Source organism: Corylus avellana, chromosome ca7 (assembly GCF_901000735.1).
Source record: "Corylus avellana chromosome ca7, CavTom2PMs-1.0".
Classification (NCBI taxonomy): Eukaryota; Viridiplantae; Streptophyta; class Magnoliopsida; order Fagales; family Betulaceae; genus Corylus; species Corylus avellana.
The window spans coordinates 8868072-8888937 of NC_081547.1; the positions used below are offsets into that span (position 1 = coordinate 8868072).

General features: G+C 33.0%; 2 protein-coding genes across 2 annotated transcripts; both read right to left on the reverse strand.

The window, feature by feature from the left end:
• Nucleotides 1-2058, reverse strand: LOC132186058 (protein neprosin-like). Its single transcript, XM_059599835.1, has 7 exons — nucleotides 1937-2058; nucleotides 1635-1721; nucleotides 1358-1552; nucleotides 1043-1201; nucleotides 788-832; nucleotides 519-665; nucleotides 1-429 (listed from the first exon to the last, which is right to left on the reverse strand). The coding sequence occupies exons 1-7, from the start codon at nucleotides 2030-2032 to the stop codon at nucleotides 52-54; spliced, it is 1107 nt and encodes a 368-aa protein (XP_059455818.1). The 5' UTR covers nucleotides 2033-2058; the 3' UTR covers nucleotides 1-51.
• A 5597-nt stretch (nucleotides 2059-7655) lies between these two features.
• On the reverse strand, nucleotides 7656-9912 carry LOC132187835 (protein neprosin-like; the record flags this gene model as incomplete). Its single annotated transcript, XM_059602270.1, has 6 exons — nucleotides 7656-8036; nucleotides 8297-8443; nucleotides 8545-8589; nucleotides 8770-8928; nucleotides 9053-9250; nucleotides 9814-9912. Coding segments are annotated over 6 exons (1029 nt in total), but the record flags the coding sequence as incomplete, so codon positions are not given.
• Between the last annotated feature and the right edge of the window lie 10954 nt (nucleotides 9913-20866).

A 20866-nucleotide genomic window follows, 5' to 3' on the forward strand; every position in this document is an offset into this window, starting at 1 on the left:
TACATGATTTATTAGTACTAACATTATCATTTTTTCTTCTTCCCTTTCTAATTAAGGACACTTTTCTGAATAGCCAGGACCTCCAAAATATAAATGGGATCCATAGACTATATTATTATTGTTCACCACATTTACATCGTAGCACGAAGGATTTGTTACATCTATTTCCAGTTTCCCGTTAGCGTCCTTGAATTTACCATGCCCATCCATGTATTGAATACTGCGAACATAACTTGCTTTTCCATGGCCTTCACTCGGAAAATGTCCGCTCCCCATGTGAGTTGATGTGTGATGATTGTTCAACTTTGCGTTAAAAATCATTCCACCGTAGAACACTGTTTCAGCACTATGTGATAGATGTGTGAAGAGGGACATGGGCCAATATCCAAGTACCTCATTTTTAACTTTTAGATACCAATCTCCATAACTCTGAAACACATAATACTTACTTAAGTCATGGAGAAATATTTATTACTCATGACCAAGAAAATGAATTTACAACAAGGTTTAGGTATTACCTTGTATATGGTTATCCCAATCTCGAATTGTTTTCCATTGTAGCTTGAAGAGGGTTTTATGATAGAGCCAAGTGCAATTTTATTGCTAGTTTGCACGAAACCGGGACAATTGAGATCCGAGCACCCAGTGCTCTTGTAGGCATCACGCTTACAAACACATACATATATAGCATGCTAAGGATCAGCTTAGATTTATGAATTTGAGAATCTTAAATTTAAAGAGAATTTTATGTAATCTCAATCCTTCTCTCTGCAGATGGATTACTTACAGTCCAGGATATGTAGAGTTTGGGTTCCTTAGAAGGCGAAGCTACCTGTAACCATGAAATTATTGTTAGAAATTATTCTCCAAATGCTTGATTTGTATGTTACATGATTTTTGTTTTAAAATATATATTTCATTATAATTTTCTCAGTACCCCACAATTGAAATCCAACATAATTGTTTCAACATTTAGATTTACTTACCTACACTCAATTAATCAAAAGCAACTGTTAAATTATATTTGGTCAAACTTAATTACCTGCCATCCAACTTCAATGCGGTTTTGTTCGGGTGAAGAACCTGAAATAAGCCATACTTGGGAAGCGCTTAAGAACCCATCATTTAGCGCAGGACTCCATACATTAAGTGATGCATGTGCTCCATAGAAGTGGCCATCTCTTATAATACCTCCAGCGAACTAATTTGAAATATAATTCATACGTTAAAAAAATAAAAATAAAAAAATAAAAGGAAAAAATGATCAATAAATTAATAAAGAAACCTAATTTGAAATTAATAATTTAATGAATTTTAATTAGTTTTATATGATAATATATATGATTTAATTAATTACCTCATAACCGTTAGAATTATCAGTTTCAGCTGCAACTGATGGTGTAGTACCATGGGGTGCATAATGTTCATCCGCCCGTAAACGTCTAATTGGGATTGTTCTTGTAGGGCATTCTCCATTCTCATGCCAATCTTGAAATAGCTCAACATTGTGTAATTCTTCATTTCTTACATTTGGAATTGAACCGGATTCCATCTGATTAACAACAGATTAATGCAAATTACCAGAATACTTAGTGGAAAACATCAACTGGAGTTAGGAAAAGCAATAAAGAAACCTGTATAGTATGATTCTTGAGTAATGGATGGTTGAAAGCAGGTTGTTGATAGATATTTACACAGTCTATTACGTCACCATTCTTACCCTGCAAAGATTTTAATAATTAATACTAGACCATGGATATATAAGCAAGCCTGAATAATACTCTCCAAAAAAACTATATATATATATATATATATATATATATATATATATATAGCCACTGAAAAGAAAAGGAAGAGATCAGAAAGAGATTACCTAGATCGATCGAGTCAAAATAAAAATTAAAAATTAAGAAAGATGTAATATATTCATTATAACCTCAATAGTTTTGACAGTTCCTTTATGCGGCTTAACCAACTCTTTGTTTTCCATGGTACCAACGCTTCTTCCACCAACAAATCTATCACTCAGCATGAAAGATAGAGCTAACAAGAAAAATATGCATCTTTTAATTAGTTTGGTATTGGCCATTGAAAAACAAAGTTGAAAACTTGTCTTATTGAAAACAAGTTTCACAAAGATATATATATACTTTACCGAATTAGCTTGTTCAGGTAGGTACCAAATTAAGTAACTGATAAAACAACCGCAAATTTAGAAGTTATTTATGGAGAACCCTTGACAACCGATAGAATTAGTTTATAAGAAATTTTCTATATATAAATCAGTCTCTAAAAATGACATATGTCTCTTAATTAGTATCTAAGCTTTTTTTTTTTTTTTAATAGCATGTGCTTCTTACATGTTTTTTTAATTAATAGCATGCACATATATATGCTTAAAGAATACATATCATTTTCAAGGCTAGTTTATAGGAAACTCTTACAAACCAATTTCTAAGAAACATCTAACCATAGACAAGTACTTGACACGTCTCTTAATTTTATTGGCTCAACGGAATCGGTCTTTTTTTTTGACAAAATTTGAAAGTATCGAGCAATTTGTTATTTATGTATACCCAAAGGAGCTCTTAAAACATATATTTTAATACAATAGAAACTTAATTGCATATTAGACAAATAATGATGTCATTTAGTTGGCCAATTCCATCTGTATTAACTAATTATTGGCATCTGAGAGATTTGTTAGATAGCCTATTTTCAGCCGTCTTGATTTGGAAACTCAGAAAATTAATATCCAGAATGAGTAAAGAAAAATTATTGCAAATTAATTTTGGAAAGAATTTTTGTTTGGTCTTCATATATAGCTGGAGTTCAAACTAATTCTTGCTAACTAAATGATTTCAGCAATACTCAATTAAAGCTATTCATTTTTTCTTTTTTCTTTTTTTGGTGTTTAAACCGCTTTTTGCAGCCTTTGTTTAGAGCACCAGATCATTTTATGACCTAGTTTTTACTTTTTTTTTGTATTTCTCACTGTAATTTTCTTATCGAGTCTATTGTTAGGAAGCCTACCCTTTTTTTAGTGTTTTAATCCATGTAACTCTTTCCTTATTTGCTTACAAAAATATATTGGGTTTGACCACTTTGGATGCATTAACAAAAATGATAAACAATCAGCTTTTAGTTAACTGTGATTTTAGGTTGATGTTTTAATTTATAAATTACTATTTTTTTAAGGAAAAATATATTTTACCGTTAGGTGATAATTTCAATCAAGTTCTAATTTTTATTTTTTATTTTTATTTTTAATAAACGAGTTATCTTCATTGATATAAAATCAATCTTGAGCAAAATGCTTCATCATACAATATCAAATATACAAGTTGAAAACTCCACGGTCCCAACACTATCTATGACATATCTAATACGTACAGCCTTTAGGGTTATTACAAATTAAACAACACCATAGAAATGTCATCATCACAATCAATATATAGATCTACGGCATAAATCGACAAATCACGTCTCTGGTCATTGTCTCTTCCGTCAATGACAATTCTTTCATAAACTTGATAACTCCTCCATCATCAGTCAATAGTTTGCTCCTAGAAAAGAACAAGAAGAAAAAAAAAAGACCTATTGGAAATCATTTCGTTATTCTTAAACAAAACATAAAGAAAACAACAAATCCAAGGCCTACTACAGCCAGAGCAATAGTAGACTTGTCTTATTTAGAAGCAAAAACGAAAATAGAGAATCAAAAAAATAGTAAAAAACACCACACCTAATAGTCGGCAGAATGATGCATGAAGGCCGGTGGTTGGAAGAAGGGGTGGCCGGCGAGAAAGGTAAGCGGTTGCGTGGATGGATGGAACTGATGAAGAAGTCTAGATCTGATTCTGAAGAAAATAGACCTAGAAACCCTATCAGATCAGATAGGATGGCGGTGCACATAATGTGACATACCGGTAGAGAGTCTGGACGGCGGCAGATCTAAGTAAAGGAGAAAAGAAAAGAGGAAGAGAAAGGAAGAAGGGGGGGGAGGAGAAGGAGGGTTTCCCTCCTCCCTTGCCGCCTAAGTTCAAATTGTTAATATGTCGTTTAATATATATGAGTTCAAATTCCAAGTATAAAACACTATATATTACCAAAGTCTTTAATTCATATATATGAGTTTGGAGGAGTTTGAAATTTTACTGAAAACTACCTCCACAATATATCAAGCTGCATTCAAAAGTCGTTTCTCTAGGATTTTTCTTCCAGGAAGCACCAGAGGTGAATGTGAGGTATCCTACCGGATTTCGGCTGAGGAGGTTTGCGTGTATTCATTAATACCTTTAATTTAATTTTCAAATTTAAACGTATCATCGATCATTATACTTTTCAAACTTTAAACCCTAAAGAGTAACTCGATAAAAGGTCAAACCCTAGCTAGTAATACAACTTTTTTCCTAAATTTTATACCAAAATTGTTGCAAAGCATTCGTAAATCCATGTAAATCTATTTGAACATATTTTAAAAATCATTCGACCTAACAAAATAAGCCATGATTATTTTATCAAAAGCTCACCAAATTCGTATACTTAATTATCAATAAGTGCGATTTTAAAAATTGCGCTTTTGAAATTGTTATTTTTTTAAAATCACAAAAGTACGTGTTTAGTAAAACATGTTAAAAATTATTTTTTCATCAAATATTTGTTATAAGAAATTGTCATTTTGATTTAAATTTAAGCTTTTTCAAATAAGCACTCCCTAGCCTGCTTATAAAAATCGCATATTTTTTTTTTAATTTTAAATTAAGTACTTTTTAAATCACAATGCCAAACATCTTACGTTTTACAATAATTTTTAAAAACGCATATTATTCTTTCAAAATCGCAATCTAAACATATTCTTAAATCTATATAAAAAGCAGCTATGACCCAAGATTAATAACTTTTTGTTTGAAGGTGAAAATGACAATTTAATCCTTCCTGAATGCGTAAGAGCTAAGAATTTATATGACCATTTTTGTCTTTTAAATACATTAGTTACTGTTTTGGCCTTCTTGACTTGTAAAGAGTAGAAGTTATTTTTGAGTGTTTTTGGTCTTTTCATTCATTTTGTCTACAGTTTATTTTCTTGTGCACTGTATTATTTACGCTTTTACCTTTACTGAGCTTCACAGTTGACTCGCTTTTGTGAGGGGCGTTTCAGTCGTTTCGCACATACACAACTTCTTCTCCTTCAACAATGCCCATCTCGTAATGCGACATGTTGAAATATTTTCTTCCATCGTTTCTTTGACTTGTTGTTAGAAGCTCCTGGTGGTTGCTCCACTTGGCCTGGGCGGTGGTGTTGTGGTCCGGCCTGGGAGGATTTTATTTTATTTTTTTTGGTTTTCAGCTATAAAGTAGAAAATAATGGCATTAATGGTTCAAGCTCCGATTCATTTGCGTTAATATACAAGACTTTTTATCTTTACTACCTTAGTTCTCTGTTTGCTTGCTGCGAATTTGTAGAAAATTTATGGATTCCAAAAGCCGATGATTGTCAGCTATGGGAGCCTGGGGCGGTGGAGACGTCGCAATGTCGCTGTTGAAGCAGGGGCCCTTTTGGACAGTGGGCTCTTCTTTTGCATAAGTAATTTTGTTGTTTGTTTTCAGTGTTCATTATTGCTTCACTTTTTCCTTTTCGTAATCAAATCAGCCTCTAATTTTGTACTAAAGTAAGGGTCCATTCTTGTCTAGATGAAAAGTCTCAGGTTGTAACCATCAAGCCATACATATGATGGTTTTGTAAGAGGCTTAGAACAGTTGTTTCTAAGAGAGTTTACATTGATGGCATGGAAGTGGCAAGTTATATTTGTTTACTATATACATGCATTAGTTGTCTTCAGAACATGTTTTCTGCCAACTTGCTGAATGTCTTTAATGTCCTCTTTGGCCTTCTTTCATATAAAGATGTTTCCTTCCTTTTTATCATGCTTTTGCAGTTACATGGTTCAAGTCTTGCATCCCTTTCAATGGGTTGGAGCAAAGTACTAGAACTGGGTTTAGCCGAGCCTCGGCTGGATTAAATTGAGTCGGAGGAAAATCGGTTTGGCTTTCTTCAAACTGTTGTAGTAAAAGTTGTAGTAGCCAAACATTTTCCTTATTTTGTGACCATTAATTGTAAATATGCTAATTATTTTGAATTCAAAGAGAAGGTATCGATCAAGCAGGAACTTACAGTTTTTTTAGAAGGAGGAGTAAATTAAGAAATACAAACAAATATATTTTTATTCGATGGGTTACTACTAATTATTTGTTTTCCTATAATAGCACATTAAGGACGAAAACATATTCCCCCATTTATTTACTTATTTGTTAAAACTTGTTGTTTCTATTAATTTGGTATTTGGATAACATTGATATAAAGGTGTATTTTTTGTACAACTTATCAACATGGACATATATACTTCACATTTTTCATAAACATGTCTAATAATAATGATCAAGCAGCACATTGGAAGATATTTATTGTCTTTTAATTTTTCTTTTGTTCTTTTTATTATTATTATTATTATTATTATTTTTAATGTCATTAGTTATGTTGGTGAAAATAATGTTTGGTTTTCAAACTTGACTTTTCAGAAAAATTAACACGTTTAACAGTACATTACACGCTCCTTAACATATTGCCATATCAAAATGTAGACGTTAGGAAATAATGAGGGCATTTTTTATAACTAACACTTCTGATCTGCGCTACGCGAAAACACTGCTTCACCTTAAAATTGGCGTTTTCAAATAAGCATCTCATTCCGTGCTACACAAAAATGTAGCATTTTTACGTTTTTAATTCACTGTGTTTTTTCAATCACAATCTCAAATGGGATCATTTTTGCAATTTTAATTAAAATCGTGCTTTTCGCATTCAAAAATGCATTGCCAAGCGCGCCCTTAGAGCATAATATATTATGATGTACAGTTATATACTGTATTTAAAGTGATACTTGTAATCATTTTAGACTGTCACTTGTCATAATTGTAAGCTATTCTCTTGATCGATTCAACTTTTATATATATATATATATATATATATATATATATATATATATATATATATATGATGTTGCATTACATGGATACTATATATATATATATGATGTTGCATTACATGGATACTAAGTCTGACATTAACTCGTTAATAAGTGAGATTAGACTTTATAAGTGATTTCAAAAAAACTCCAATTGTAACTTTGGCGCAAATGTAGCTAGCATTTTTCCCGGAATATGACATTCACTTTTTCACGTCGGTTGGTATCGGAGGCACTCCTCCTTGTATCAATTTCAAAGATTGAGTTTTATATGAAAGAAAATGAAATTAACAACACAATTTGAATTAATAATAATAATAATAATAATTAATGGGCAAAATTTGTCCAACATTTGCATAATCTTCCTCTAGTTGATCTCGAGCACTTTGGAGTCACTATAGTGTGGAGATTTTGTTTATACTTTTGTTTTTGTCATTTGACATTTAGGTATAAGCGCACAAAAGCTTATGGAATGACCAAATTTCAAGTACTTATTAAGGGTATTATTGAAAATACAAATATTGAAGGACACCGGATGTGATAACATCAGTAATTTTTTGGACATTTTGACTCCTCCAATATGTGATTTATTAGTACTAACGCTATCTATTTTTCTTCTTCCCTTTCTAATTAAGGACATGTTGCTGAATATCCCGGACCCCCAAAGTATAAATGGGTTCCATAGACTCCATTCTTATTGTTCTCCAAAATTACATCGTAGCACGAAGGTTTTGTTGCATGTGTTGTCAATCCCTCTATAGCATCATTGAATTTGCCATCCCCATCCATGTATTGAAGATTGCGAATAAAACTTGCTTTTCCAATGCCTTCACTCGGAAAATGTCCGCTCCCCATTTGAGCCGATGTGTGATGACCGTCTTTCGGCATTGAGCTGGAAACCTCTCCACCCAAGGCCACTTTTTCAGCACTGACTGCTAAATTTGTGAAGAGGGTTCCAGGCCAATATCCAAGTTCCTCATTTTGCACTCGTAGATTCCAATTTGTGAAATTCTGAAGCACATAATAATTACTCATGAACTAGGAAATGAATCTACAAGAAATAAATAAATATATCTATATATATTGAGAAGTGCTAGATAGCCAAATAAATGAACCCAGAAAAATTTTCAAACTGACGTGGCAAGAGTTTTTAAAATTAAAAAAAAATGCAATTCTCTCTTCCGTGTCTGCCACTCACAGTCTGCTACGTCAGTTTGATAATTTTTTTGGATTTATTTATTTGACTCTTTAGCACTTCTTATATATATTACCTTGTATACAGTTATCTCTATGTAAAATTGGTTTCCCATGTAGCTTGAAACGGGCCTTATGGAAGCACCGAGTGCAAATTTACGGCTAGTTTGCACGAAGCCAGGACAGTTGAGATTGCTGCACCCAGTGCTGCTGTAGCCATCACTCTTACAAACACATACATAGCATGCTAATTATGGATCAGCTTAGATGTAATTAATTGCATGCATGCAATATAAAAGTGTATGCTTTGATGGGGATTACTTACAGTCCAGTATATGGTAAGCTGGGGTTCCTTGGAAGCATAATTTACCTGGAACCATGAAATTATTGGTGAGAAATTATACTCCAAATGCTTCAGTTGTAGGTTATATGATTTTTGTTTTGAAATATTTGTTTAATTATAATTGCATCAATTTTCTTTCTCCACATACCCAAAATTCATCAAAAGCAATTGTTAATTAAACTATATTTGGTCAAACTTATTAATTACCTTCCATCCAGCTTCAATGACGTTTTGTTCGGCCGAAGTACCTGAAAAAATCCATAATTGAGAAACGCTATAGTCCGCGTCATTTAGCGCAGGGGCCCATACGTTAAGTGCTGCATGTACTCCATAGTAGTGGCCATCATTCATATAAACAACAGCGCTCTATATATTTTGAAATAATATTAAATATATATATGATCAATAAATCAAAGAAACCTAATTTGAAATTACTAATTTAATGAATTTTAATTAGTTTTTCATGATAATATATATATATATGATTTACCTCTTTACTACTAGCGTCATCATTTGGATCAGCTGTAACTGATGGTGTAGTATTATGGGGTGCATAATGTTCATCATTTCGTGAACGTCTAATTGGGATTGTTCCTTCAGGGCATTCTCCATTCTCATGCCAACTTTGAGAAAGCTCGGTATTGTATAATTCTCCATTTATTATATTTGGAATTGAACTGGATTCCATCTGATTAACCACAAATTAATGCAAATTACTATATATAGTTATAGTCTTAGTCCTGATCAATTACCGGAATAAAAAGCCAACGTACCCCAGAATTTCTAATGCATTTCATATTAATTTGATCAATTTAGATCTCGAAAATGATGCATTAATTTGAAAGGATATATAGGAAAATTATTATGTTTTTAATTAGTTAGCTAGCTTAATTAATTCCTATCACAACTTTCCCAAGATCCATGTTAATTAACTAGCATATTAATAAAAAATTTATAATTTTTTTTATCTTAAAGCAACTTGTAATTTAATATAGTATCAAAACTGCATATGTCTTGAGTACAAAATTTTACTCTGATAATTAACCCATAATTTCAATTAAATATTTATGTGTTGAGGAAGATTTTGAAGCCATTGGAGGTAACTTTTGTTGCATGGATATATATAACATGATCATATGAAATGACAGCCCACCAAAGAGAAGAAAAACTGTACATTTAAACTATGTTTTCAATTAAAGCTACAACTTAGTGTAAAACATCAACTAGAGTTAGAAAAAACAATAAAGAAACCTGTATGGTATGATTCTTGAGTAATGGATGATCGAAAGCAGGTTGTTGATAGATATCTACACAATCTATTACGTCACCATCTTTACCCTGCAAAGATTTTAATTACTAAACCATTGATAAGCAAGACAGAAAATTTTTGAAAAATATATAGCTGCTAAAAAGAAGAAGAAGAAAGAAAGAGATTATCAAGAATTAAAATTAAAAATTAAGAAAGATGTAATATATTCATTATGACCTCAATAGTTTTGAGAGTTCCTTTATGCTTAACAAACTCTTTGCTTTCCTTGGCCCCAATCCTTTTTCCACCAACAAATCTATCACTCAGAACAAAAGATAGGGCTAGCAAGAAAGTTATGCATCTTCCAATTAGTTTGGGATTGGCCATTGAAAAAAAAAATTGTGCTGGTGTTGCATGTTGATATTTACAACATATCAACATTCTATAATATACAAAGCTTTTTTTTTTTTTTTTTTTTTTTTGGTAGCAATCCTTTGTAACTGAATATTCTATAAATAAAAATCATTTAACTAAGTTAAGGTAAGGCAGTCAGCAAACCATTCAATCTTCATCCAAATTTTAGCTTAATCGAGAACCATTTACAAAATTAGCTTAATTTTAATTTCTATACGGATAAACATAAACTAATTTGAGAACTTAATAATAAACAGAATTTTATAAAAATGTTAATTCATATAAAAAAAATTAGATCGATCGGATAGTTATTTAATTTTTAATTTTCATTGTGATATTGACCCTTGCATATTTAAATATATTTATGAATATGAAATTATGTTGCCATGTGATGTACATGCATGCTTTAAATGAAGAGAAATTTTGAAAGAAAATCATTTTTCAAATGAATGAGGTTCGGGAGGAAAAGTGAGATTTTACGAAAAAGTTTGTAAATATGTGAGTTTAGTAACCCTATTGCTAAGTAAGAGGGATACACTTAACAAAATATTGTGGTCAAGTTTGATTATTGTGATGCCCTAAAACTTTAAAATCCAATCACGGCCATTAAGGAAAAACAAATATTTCTAGTAAACATTTTTATAAAACAATCATTACTTGCAATTGTTTTAAATACCCTTTTTATTTTAAGAAAACAACCAAAGACCCTATTTTTGTCTCTAGCCAAACATTCAGTGGAGGACCACCTTCGATATTTTTTAAGGGCGTTGTGTGGAATTCGTCAAATTTGGATGGAAATTAGATAAAGGTATCATCTTCGTTTTTATCATCATCAATGTACCATTTATGTTACAAAATGAAACTGAGAGGCAAAAAATAAAGTTGTTAAATCACATGAGGCAAAAAAGTATTTAATCCTATTTTTTATTTAAAAAAAAAAGTGTTCCGAGATGAATTAACTGTTTTTATATTTTTAAGAGTATTTTAGGTTTAAATTACTTGTTAATTTTTTTAAAAAAAAAAAAAAACAAAAACAAAAAATTTTTACTTTTAATTCTAGGTTCTCTTTTAAGAAGGTAAAGTTAGGGGTGAAAATAATCGTCCGCTAACTGCTAACTACTTTTGAAGGCGAATAGGAAAAGCTGCTAACCGCCTAGGAGGTTATGGTTAGCATAGGTTTTTTCAAAACCACTAGCCGCTGCTAGCAGTTTGTGGTCCCTAACCGTTAACTGCACATATATATACAAAATTACATCAAACGCTTTTGCGTTTGAAATTTTAAATAGATATATAAAAATGTATAAAAATCTAGAAACGATATCGGACATCTTTTTGGTTTTTTTTTTTTTTTTCTTTTAAAAAGCAGTTAACAGTTATTAAAGTTACTAACCGCTAACCGCCTAAGATAGTTAGTGAATTTTACTAACTGCCTAAGGCAATTAGTGGATTTTACTAACCGTCTACACGGTTACGGTTAGCATTTTTAGACAATAACTAGTAATCGTAATCGTCTTTTCACCCCTAGGTAAAGTTAAGTTAACCGGATGTGTATGAGCTCAATAAGCTTTAAAATTAGCTGGACCAGGCCCTTCAAGATTTCATGTCATGAATCACCAAAACCATGTGATTTGTGAGAGAGTCTTTGGTGCAAGTGTAGGTGGTGTTGGAGGACAAGTGCAAAGTAAAACTTCTGTGGAGTCAATCAATTCTCAAAGAGTTTCATTTTCTTACTATAATAGGACCATAGGCCGAAATATGCCTACCACAAAAGAAGCAAGAATTCAAAGAGATACAATATTTAGGGGTGCAATGATAATCCCACTAGGGGCCGGGCTTCTTCTATTCATTAATGATTATTCTCTACAAAAATATCAACACATTTCTTATATGTGGTTAATTTGGATTCGAAATTTATCAAATTGACTATCTTTCATCTCGGTAACTTGTTGCACAACGCCTTCATTTCATTGGAATTGTCTTCTTCTTTTGGTCGGTTATGACAGGTTTTATTGTGAAATTCTTTTAATAATATTGTTTTGTTTTCTTTTGAGCCGTACAGGAGATTTTTCTCTTCTAGATTTCTCATTCAATTATATTAAATAATTTAAGAGAAAATTTTAGAGAGAGAAACAGAGAAATGTCAAAGAAAACACAGTGAAGAAAGAAAGAGAGGAAATAGCAGAAATGTAGAGAAAAGGGAGAGACTAACGATTGATTAGATTAAATCTTTACCCTTCATTTTTTAACATGATTACAGCACATAAGTCGAATCTGTTATTAATTAAGAACATTGTCGTAGTCTAAAGTTCAAAAGTTTAAAAAAAAAAAAAAAAAAAATTATTAATTAAATACTTATTTGTAGAGAGTTTTTCATTTTAAATAAATAAAAACCAAAATTGAGTTACTCATCATCCCAATAGGTGATCGGTATGTTATAAACTCTCTCTTAAACCCCTAACATGATATTACTAAGTGACTTTAATGACCTCAGGAAATGTGATTGTCACATATGTGTTATTACCCTAAAATGATTAGTCAATTTAAAGTTTCATATAATCACTTATAAAAATAAAAAATCACAATTTTACCAACTAAGTAAGCAATGTAGAGACTTAGTACCCATGAATATATTTGTAAACCACTCACTCTTTATATGGACCGCTCATCTTCTAAATATGAGATTGGGGTGTTACAAACTCCCTTCCTTAAATCCCTGACGTTCTCATCATAGTCACGTCATGTGACTCTGATACCATTTTACTAAAATAACCGAATCATACTAATGGGCCTACACAACTCTGAACTTATCTACCTAGTCATATTTTTCGCGGATACAAAACTGAGCCTAGAATTACAATGCAAATCATCGTATAGATGACCCAATGCAAATAAAAGCTCCAATTTTAGGAAGCAGACCAGGTGGGCTGGGCTGGGCTGAATTCTCTAAAGCCTTAACAGAAGCTGAGTTGGGCAAGTTGCAAATACCAAACCCCAGGAGAGAGTCGAGACTTTCATATAACCACCCCCTTTCCCTTGCTTGCTTAGAAAAAAAAACAAAATATATATATATATAACCTAGACTTTCATTTAATAATTTTGTGGGAAGTTCGGACTAGAATAGTAGAGAGGGGATCACTAAAACTGAATAGTAGGGAGGGGTATTTTAGACATGTACAAAGTTTAAATCCATGTAGTGGCTTTAAAAGATTTTTGTGGAGCAAAATTCAAAGTTTGAAAAGCTACAGGGTAGATTATTATTAGTAATTATTATTTTTTTTTAGGGTTAAACACTAAAAACCCCCATAGGGTGTGGACACTTTATTTTTTCCCCTTAAGTTTTGATTTGTATCACAGGAAGTACCTGTGGTTTTGATAAAGATCAAATTGGTCCTTCCATCTATTGACCGTTAATTGACTTAACAAAAGTCTGTGTCACTGACATATGGACCAATTAAAATTCGACACTCAACATAAGTTGCCACGTCATCAGTGATTAAGTGGCTACCTAATTAAATTTTTTATTTAAAAAAAAAATATTAAAAATATATATATTTTTTCAAAAAATAAAATAAAATAAATAAAGAAAAAAAATGGGGGTGGCCTTGGCCATTTGGGGTGGCTCGGCCAACCCCTTTGGCCAAGGGGCTGGCCTGGCCTGGCCACCCCCTTGGTGCCCAAGGGGGTGGACAAAACCACCCCCAGAGTGGGTACTGGGGGTGGCCGAAACCACCCCCAATGGTGGTTTGGGGATGGTTTTGGCCACCCCTTAGGCGCTATGGGCTGGCCGAGCCATCCCCAGTACCCATTGCCACCACCAAAAAAATTTTTATTCTTTTCTCTTTTTTTTTATTGAAAAAAAAAAAAAAAAAAATTAATTAGGTGGTCATGTCATCGTTGATGATGTGGCTACTTATGTCAGGTGTCGAATTTTAATTGGTCCACGTGTCAATGACGTGAACTTCCGTTAAATCAACTAACGGTCAATGAATGAAAGTACCGATTTGATCTTTATCAAAATCACAGGTACCTCTTGTGATACAAATCAAAACCTAGGGAAAAAAAAATAAAGTGTCTAAACCCTATGGGTTTTTTTAATATTTAACCCCTTTAAAAAAAAAAAAAAAAAAAGATGACGTTTATCCTTATCCTGTTTTATATATAGTACTGTTTTTTAAGTTAGACTTTGAGTTTTAAAATAACAACTCAGTCTTGTTATCTTATCAAAGTTTGAATTTGAAAACACCAAAAATTAGCTCCACCAATTATCTTCAAATTTTTATTATTATTTAAAAAAAAAAATTACACTTTACTCCTGAAAGTTGTACTTTTTTTTATCTACTTTCAATGCTTAAAAATTGACAATGTACCCCAACAAATTTTTTTTTTCTTTTTCTTTTTCTTTTTTTGCAATGTAACCATTTCATTTAAAAATTCCGTCCTTTTGGCCTTTAAAAACAGAATATGCCTAAATTACCCCAACTTCATCCCTGATTTTTCAAAATGTCTCTTAGTTTTTTTGTTATTTTTATTTAAAAAAAAAAAAAAAAAGGAAAAAAGTGGTGGCCGGCCACCCCATTTGACTATAAGGGTGGATTGCAAAAATTAAAATTTTAGTGTTCAAATTGAAAAACGCTGTCAACTTTCAGGTGGTAAATTGTAATTTTCCCTAATTTTAACTTGCACTTGGTCATGAATATGAACATTTTTTATTTCTTTTTTTAATAAAGTTCACACCACGAATCTCTTTCTCTCTCAATTTCAATAAATGCACTCCAATGGTAACGTGAGATTTAATTTATATATATATATATATATATATATATATATATATATAAAAGAAAATTACACTTTACTCCCGAAAGTTGTACTTTATTTTATCTACCTTCAATGCTTAAAAATTGACAATGTATCCCAACATTTTTTTTTTTTTGCAATGTAACCATTCCATGTAAAAATTCCGTCCTTTTGGCCTTTAAAAAGAGAATATGCCTAAATTACCCCAACTTCATCCCTGATTTTTCAAAATGTCTCTTAGTTTTTTTGTTATTTTTATTTTTAAAACAAAAAGGAAAAAAGTGGTGGCTGGCCACCCCATTTGACTATAAGGGTGGATTGCAAAAATTAAAATTTTAGTGTTCGAATTGAAAAACGCTGTCAACTTTCAAGTGATAAACTGTAATTTTTCCTAATTTTTAACGTGCACTTGGTCATGAATATGAACATTTTTTATTTCTTTTTTTAATAAAGTTCACGCCACGTATCTCTTTCTCTCTTAATTTCAATAAATGCTCTCCAATGGTAACGTGAGATTTAATTTTAATTTTTTTTTTTTTCTGTTCATAGGATTTAATTTTAAAAAAAAAAACAAATTTCTTCTTCATTGATGATTTGTAGATAAAAAATCAAATACTTAAAGCTTGCTCACTGATTGCAATTTCATAGATACAATTTGAAATTTTTTCAATCCAAACCCTATCTAAGACATTCTTAGTGGCTTCTCTAGCCAAACCATGACCAGTTGAATTTATGTCTCTTTTAACATGTTCAATCCTCATGATCTCAGCAAACGCATACATTTTTTAATACCATCTACAATATTCTCGAAATTGCTCCAATTTTGTTTGTTCGCTCTAACTGCATTAACAATTTGTAGGGTATCTGTCTCCACAATAACATCATAAAATTCCATCTCCCTACTAAATTCTACCACCTGTAAGCCTACTAGAGCTTCCGCAACAGTAGGTTCAACTAGATAATTTTTTTGTCGTGCTACATGTGGCTAGAATGATGTGATCATGGTCTCATACAATAATCCCAATACCAATTCTTCTAAGTCCTTTATCCACAGCAACATCCTAATTAATCTTAAAGATACTTGTGGGACGTCACTTCCAAAGAAAGGATGTGTCAATTTGAAGAATACCCTGCATTTCATGTTCCTTCTCGTTTACCCTCTGAAAATCTTCAAGAGAGATCGTAGCATAACAAATTTTGTGTTATGGGTTTATACCAAAATTTGATAGTGTAATCTATTAGAAAAATATTACCTCAAATACTGCACTATTTTTTGAGAGTAAGAGAGTGGAAAATGAGAGTTGGGGTGGAAGATGCGCGGTGACTGGTAAGGGGAATTGAGAGAGAGACGTTGTGATTGGTGAGGGAGATTGAACCAAGTGCCTTGCTGTATTGACTCAAACTCCATACTCGGCTACTTAGGCTAAGCAAATGCTCATATGTAAGCTCGCTTCTTAAGCCATTTAAGAGTACTTGAAATTTAAATTTATAAAATAAAAAACATTAAATATAAGAGCCAGCTCGCGGCTTAATTAGCTCGACTTATTTTGAGCTCAAGTGAAATTTAAACGAGTCGAACCTGAACAAGGGAAGCTCCCTCATGCTTGACTCATTTACTCCCCTAATACCAGTGAAAATACATTACATCCTATATAAAGTACTGATGTTAAACTTTTCTCATATTTATAGCCCCATAAAGATATTACAGGTTTTGTGTATGAGTAGATTTTTGTAGACACGAGATGTTTGTAACTCAAGGAATATTTTAATTCTATTCAATATTCATCAAATAAGGCTAACGAGACATTCTCAATTAACTATTAAATTCATTATTATTAAGTAAAAGTAAAGTTAATGATTGATTTGGAGTACTACGTCAACTTTATCTAGCATTACTCCTTATATATCTTAAAGCTTGATACCCATATAGATTGTTACCTTTTATTCATCGTATTATAATTGAATTGAATTATAAAATGTGGGGTTCATCGTATTCTCGATTACTTAAAAAAAATAAAAAATAAAAGAAACCAACCAAAAATATTTCCAATTATAAAACTAGGTCAATCAGGACTTGAATCTCGACCAACAATGTGGGAGCATACCCATTTGGCCATTGAGACGATCCTAGGGATAAATTTATTACATTTGACGTGAATTTTATAAAAAGAAAAAAAAAAATTCTATAAGCAATTGCATGAAATTCAAATGGGCAGACTTCAATTTTGTCAAAAAAAATTAAGAAACAAAATTTTCCCTATCTTTTCTTTACCTATAGTTTCTAGGTAAACAAACAAATTTTTTTAGATTTATCTGGATGATGTTATTGGGTGCAACTTCTCAAGCCTATTATGAATTTTTTGGGTCTCAATTAGGGTCGACAATTTTTTATACGGATCTGACTTACATGTTGTTAAAATTACGGCACGTATGCTGTTAAAAATGAAGGGTTGGAATTTTTCTCTTCTAGATTTCTCATTCAATTATATTAAATAATTTTAGAGAATTTTAGAGAGAGAAACAGAGAAATACGAAGAAAACACAGAGAAGAAAGAAAGAAAAAGAAAGAGAGGGAAGAGCAGAAATGGAGAGAAAAAGGAGAAGTAACGAGTGATTAGATTAAATCTCGACCCTTATTTTTTAAGAGCATACGTATAACATGCTTTTGTGAATTCATTAATGCTTGTTAAGGTGCTTTATGAAAAAAAAAAAAAAAAAAAAAATTGGGGTGCAAAAATGGCCAGATGGCCAAAGAGGTGGCTACGGCAACCCTGAATTTTTTTAAAATTTTTTTTATAAAAAATAAAAATAAAATAAAAATTATGGGCAATATGAGAAGTTTTGGATACAATTGGTCAAATTGCAAAAATTTGGAACTTTGGTGGGGTGGATTGCAAAAATTGAAACTTTGGTGTTTGAATTGAAAAACGCTGTCAACTTTAGGGGGTAAACTGTAATTTTTCCAAAAAATAAAAAAATAAAAACCAAAACGATGTCATTTATATGGTAATACGATAATATCATACGACATTGTTTTTATATTTTTATATATATTTAAAATTTTAAGCACAAAAACGACATCGTTTCATGTATTTTTATATATTTTCTTATATATATAGGCAGTTAGCAATTTTACTTAACCGCCTTCAAAAGCAGTTAGGCCTTGTCATATATATATATATAAACCTCCTATGCGGATGGGCTACAAAATACCACTTTTGCATCCCCCAATAGTAGGTTGACACCTCACCAAAAGTACAAAAAATTCATAAAACTAACCTACAACCTAAAACACTATATTTAAAGGGTTTCATCTTCTTCCTTTTCCTTACACCTATCTACCGACAAGTCTCATTTCTTCTTCCTTATCCTCCATTTCTTCTTCATTTAACAGAGAAAGATAGAGAAAAGAGAGATGCTGTGAGAGTGAGAGTGAGAGAGAGAGAGAGAGAGAGAGAGAGAGCAAGACCCAACCATAGAGATGCTGTCGTGACCTAGCCGTACGTTCACGGCCGGCCAAACCCAGCCACCCAGGTGGCTGGGTCTGCTGAAACACCGCTGTGACCCACGGTTGGGTCACGGCAAATGGCTTCCATCTCCGGTGAGTCCCTTTAGGGTGATAAAATCCCTAAAGGGTTAACCTTTTCTTCTAGGATTTAGTTTTGAATCCAAAAATAAGTTTTGATGCATTAGAATCTGATTTTGAAGTTGATTAGTTTCACAGAAAAATGGCTCGAAGATGGGTGTTTTCTGTCGAAGATTGGCCGAAGATGGTGACCCAGCCGTGGGTCTAGCTGGGTCTACCGTGACCCAGCCGTGGGTCACGCCGGTGGTTTGGTTTTTGTAGAAAAAGATAACAGAAAGATAATTGTGGAGAAGAAATTTGTATTTCTGATGTGATTTCAATTGTACAATAGAATGACCTATTTATAGTTGAATGAGGCCCTAAAAGAAAGGAAATACAATAATTACAAAATAATACAATAATTACAGAATAAATTAACTTGCAAGAAAACAATCTCTATAAGGAAATTAACTTGGCAACCAAGCCAAGAGTAGGGACCAAGTAACTTGGCAACCAAGGCAAGAGTAGGGACCAAGCAAAGATTCATAATATTCTAACATCCCCCCTCAAACTCTAGGGGGCGAAGCCAACTTGAGTTTGGAGATAAGATCAGTGAGTCGTCCAGGTGGATGAGATTTGGTAAAGATGTCAGCCAATTGATCTGCAGAGGTGACGGAATGAAGATGCAAAATACCTTGCTGAAGATGATGGCGGATGAAATGACAATCAATCTCGATATGTTTTGTGCGCTCATGGAAAACATCATTATGAGCAATCTGTATAGCACTCCGATTGTCACAATAAATAGGGGAACTAGTGGACTGAGAAACACCCATGTCGGACAAAAGCCATCGTAACCAGAGAAGTTCAGATGTAGTGTCAGCAAGAGCACGATACTCAGCTTCAGTACTAGATCGAGCAACAACAGATTGTTTCTTACTGCGCCACGAAATTAGAGAAGTTCCAAGTAGGAAACAATATCCAGTGGTAGAGCGACGATCAGTAGGATCACCAGCCCAATCAGCATCAGAGTAGGCTCGGAGCTCAAGAGATGAATGAGAAGAGAAATGAATACCATGAAACATAGTGCCCTTGACATAGCGCAAAATGCGAAGAACAGCAGCATAATGAGTAGATCGAGGTGCACTCATAAATTGACTCACCAAATGAACAGCATAGGCAATATCAGGTCGTGTAACAGTAAGATAAATAAGACTACCTACTAGCTGCCTGTAGAGAGTAACATCGGATAAAGGCTCACCATCCGTGGCTAGAAGTTTGACATTGGTCTCAAGGGGGCTGCTCGCTGTTTTACTGTCTGTCAGACCTGCTCGGGAAAGTAGATCAGATGCATATTTCGCTTGAGAGAGATAATAACCATCATTACTCGAGGTAACCTCAAGACCAAGGAAGTAGCTGAGTGTTCCTAAGTCCTTCATTTCAAAATTTTGGCTAAGGAAGGATTGAAGAGCACGGATGCCTGAAATGTCATCACCAGTAAGAATCATATCATCTACATAAAGAAGGATAAGGATAATACCATTATCAGTAGTTCGAAGAAAGAGAGCTAAGTCATAAGAACTAGAAACAAAGCCTTGTTGAGCAACCACAGAACTGAACTTGGCAAACCAAGCACGAGGAGCCTGCTTGAGACCGTAAAGTGCCCGACGGAGTCTGCAAACTTTGTGTGGCGGATGGTGATAGCCAGGTGGAGGGTGCATATAGACTTCTTCTGTAAGATCACCATTGAGGAATGCATTTTTAACATCCATCTGCAATAACTGCCAATGCCGAACAACAGCAACTGCAAGTAAGGATCTAACAGAGGTCAGTCTAGCAACAGGAGCAAAAGTCTCCTCATAGTCAATACCATACTCCTGAGCAAATCCTTTCGCAACAAGACGAGCCTTATAGCGTTCCACAGATCCATCTGCACGAGTTTTAATTTTATAGACCCACTTACATCCCACTGCAAACTTCCCAGGAGGCAAATCCACCAAGTCCCATGTATGGGTTTTAGAAAGGGCATCTAGTTCATCAGACATAGCTTTCTGCCAAAGAGGGTCAGCACTAGCCTCACGATAAGAGTGAGGTTCGTGAAGAGTAGCAAGAACAAAAAAACAATGATAATCATGGAGATAGGCAGGTGGTGCTCTTACTCTATCGGAGCGACGAAGTTCAGGAGAAGGCTCAGGAGTGTGTGATGTAGCAGGAGGATCCGTAGTCGAATCAGGCAAATTAGAAGCAGCCGTAGAAGGTTCGTCCAATGAGCTTGAGTTATC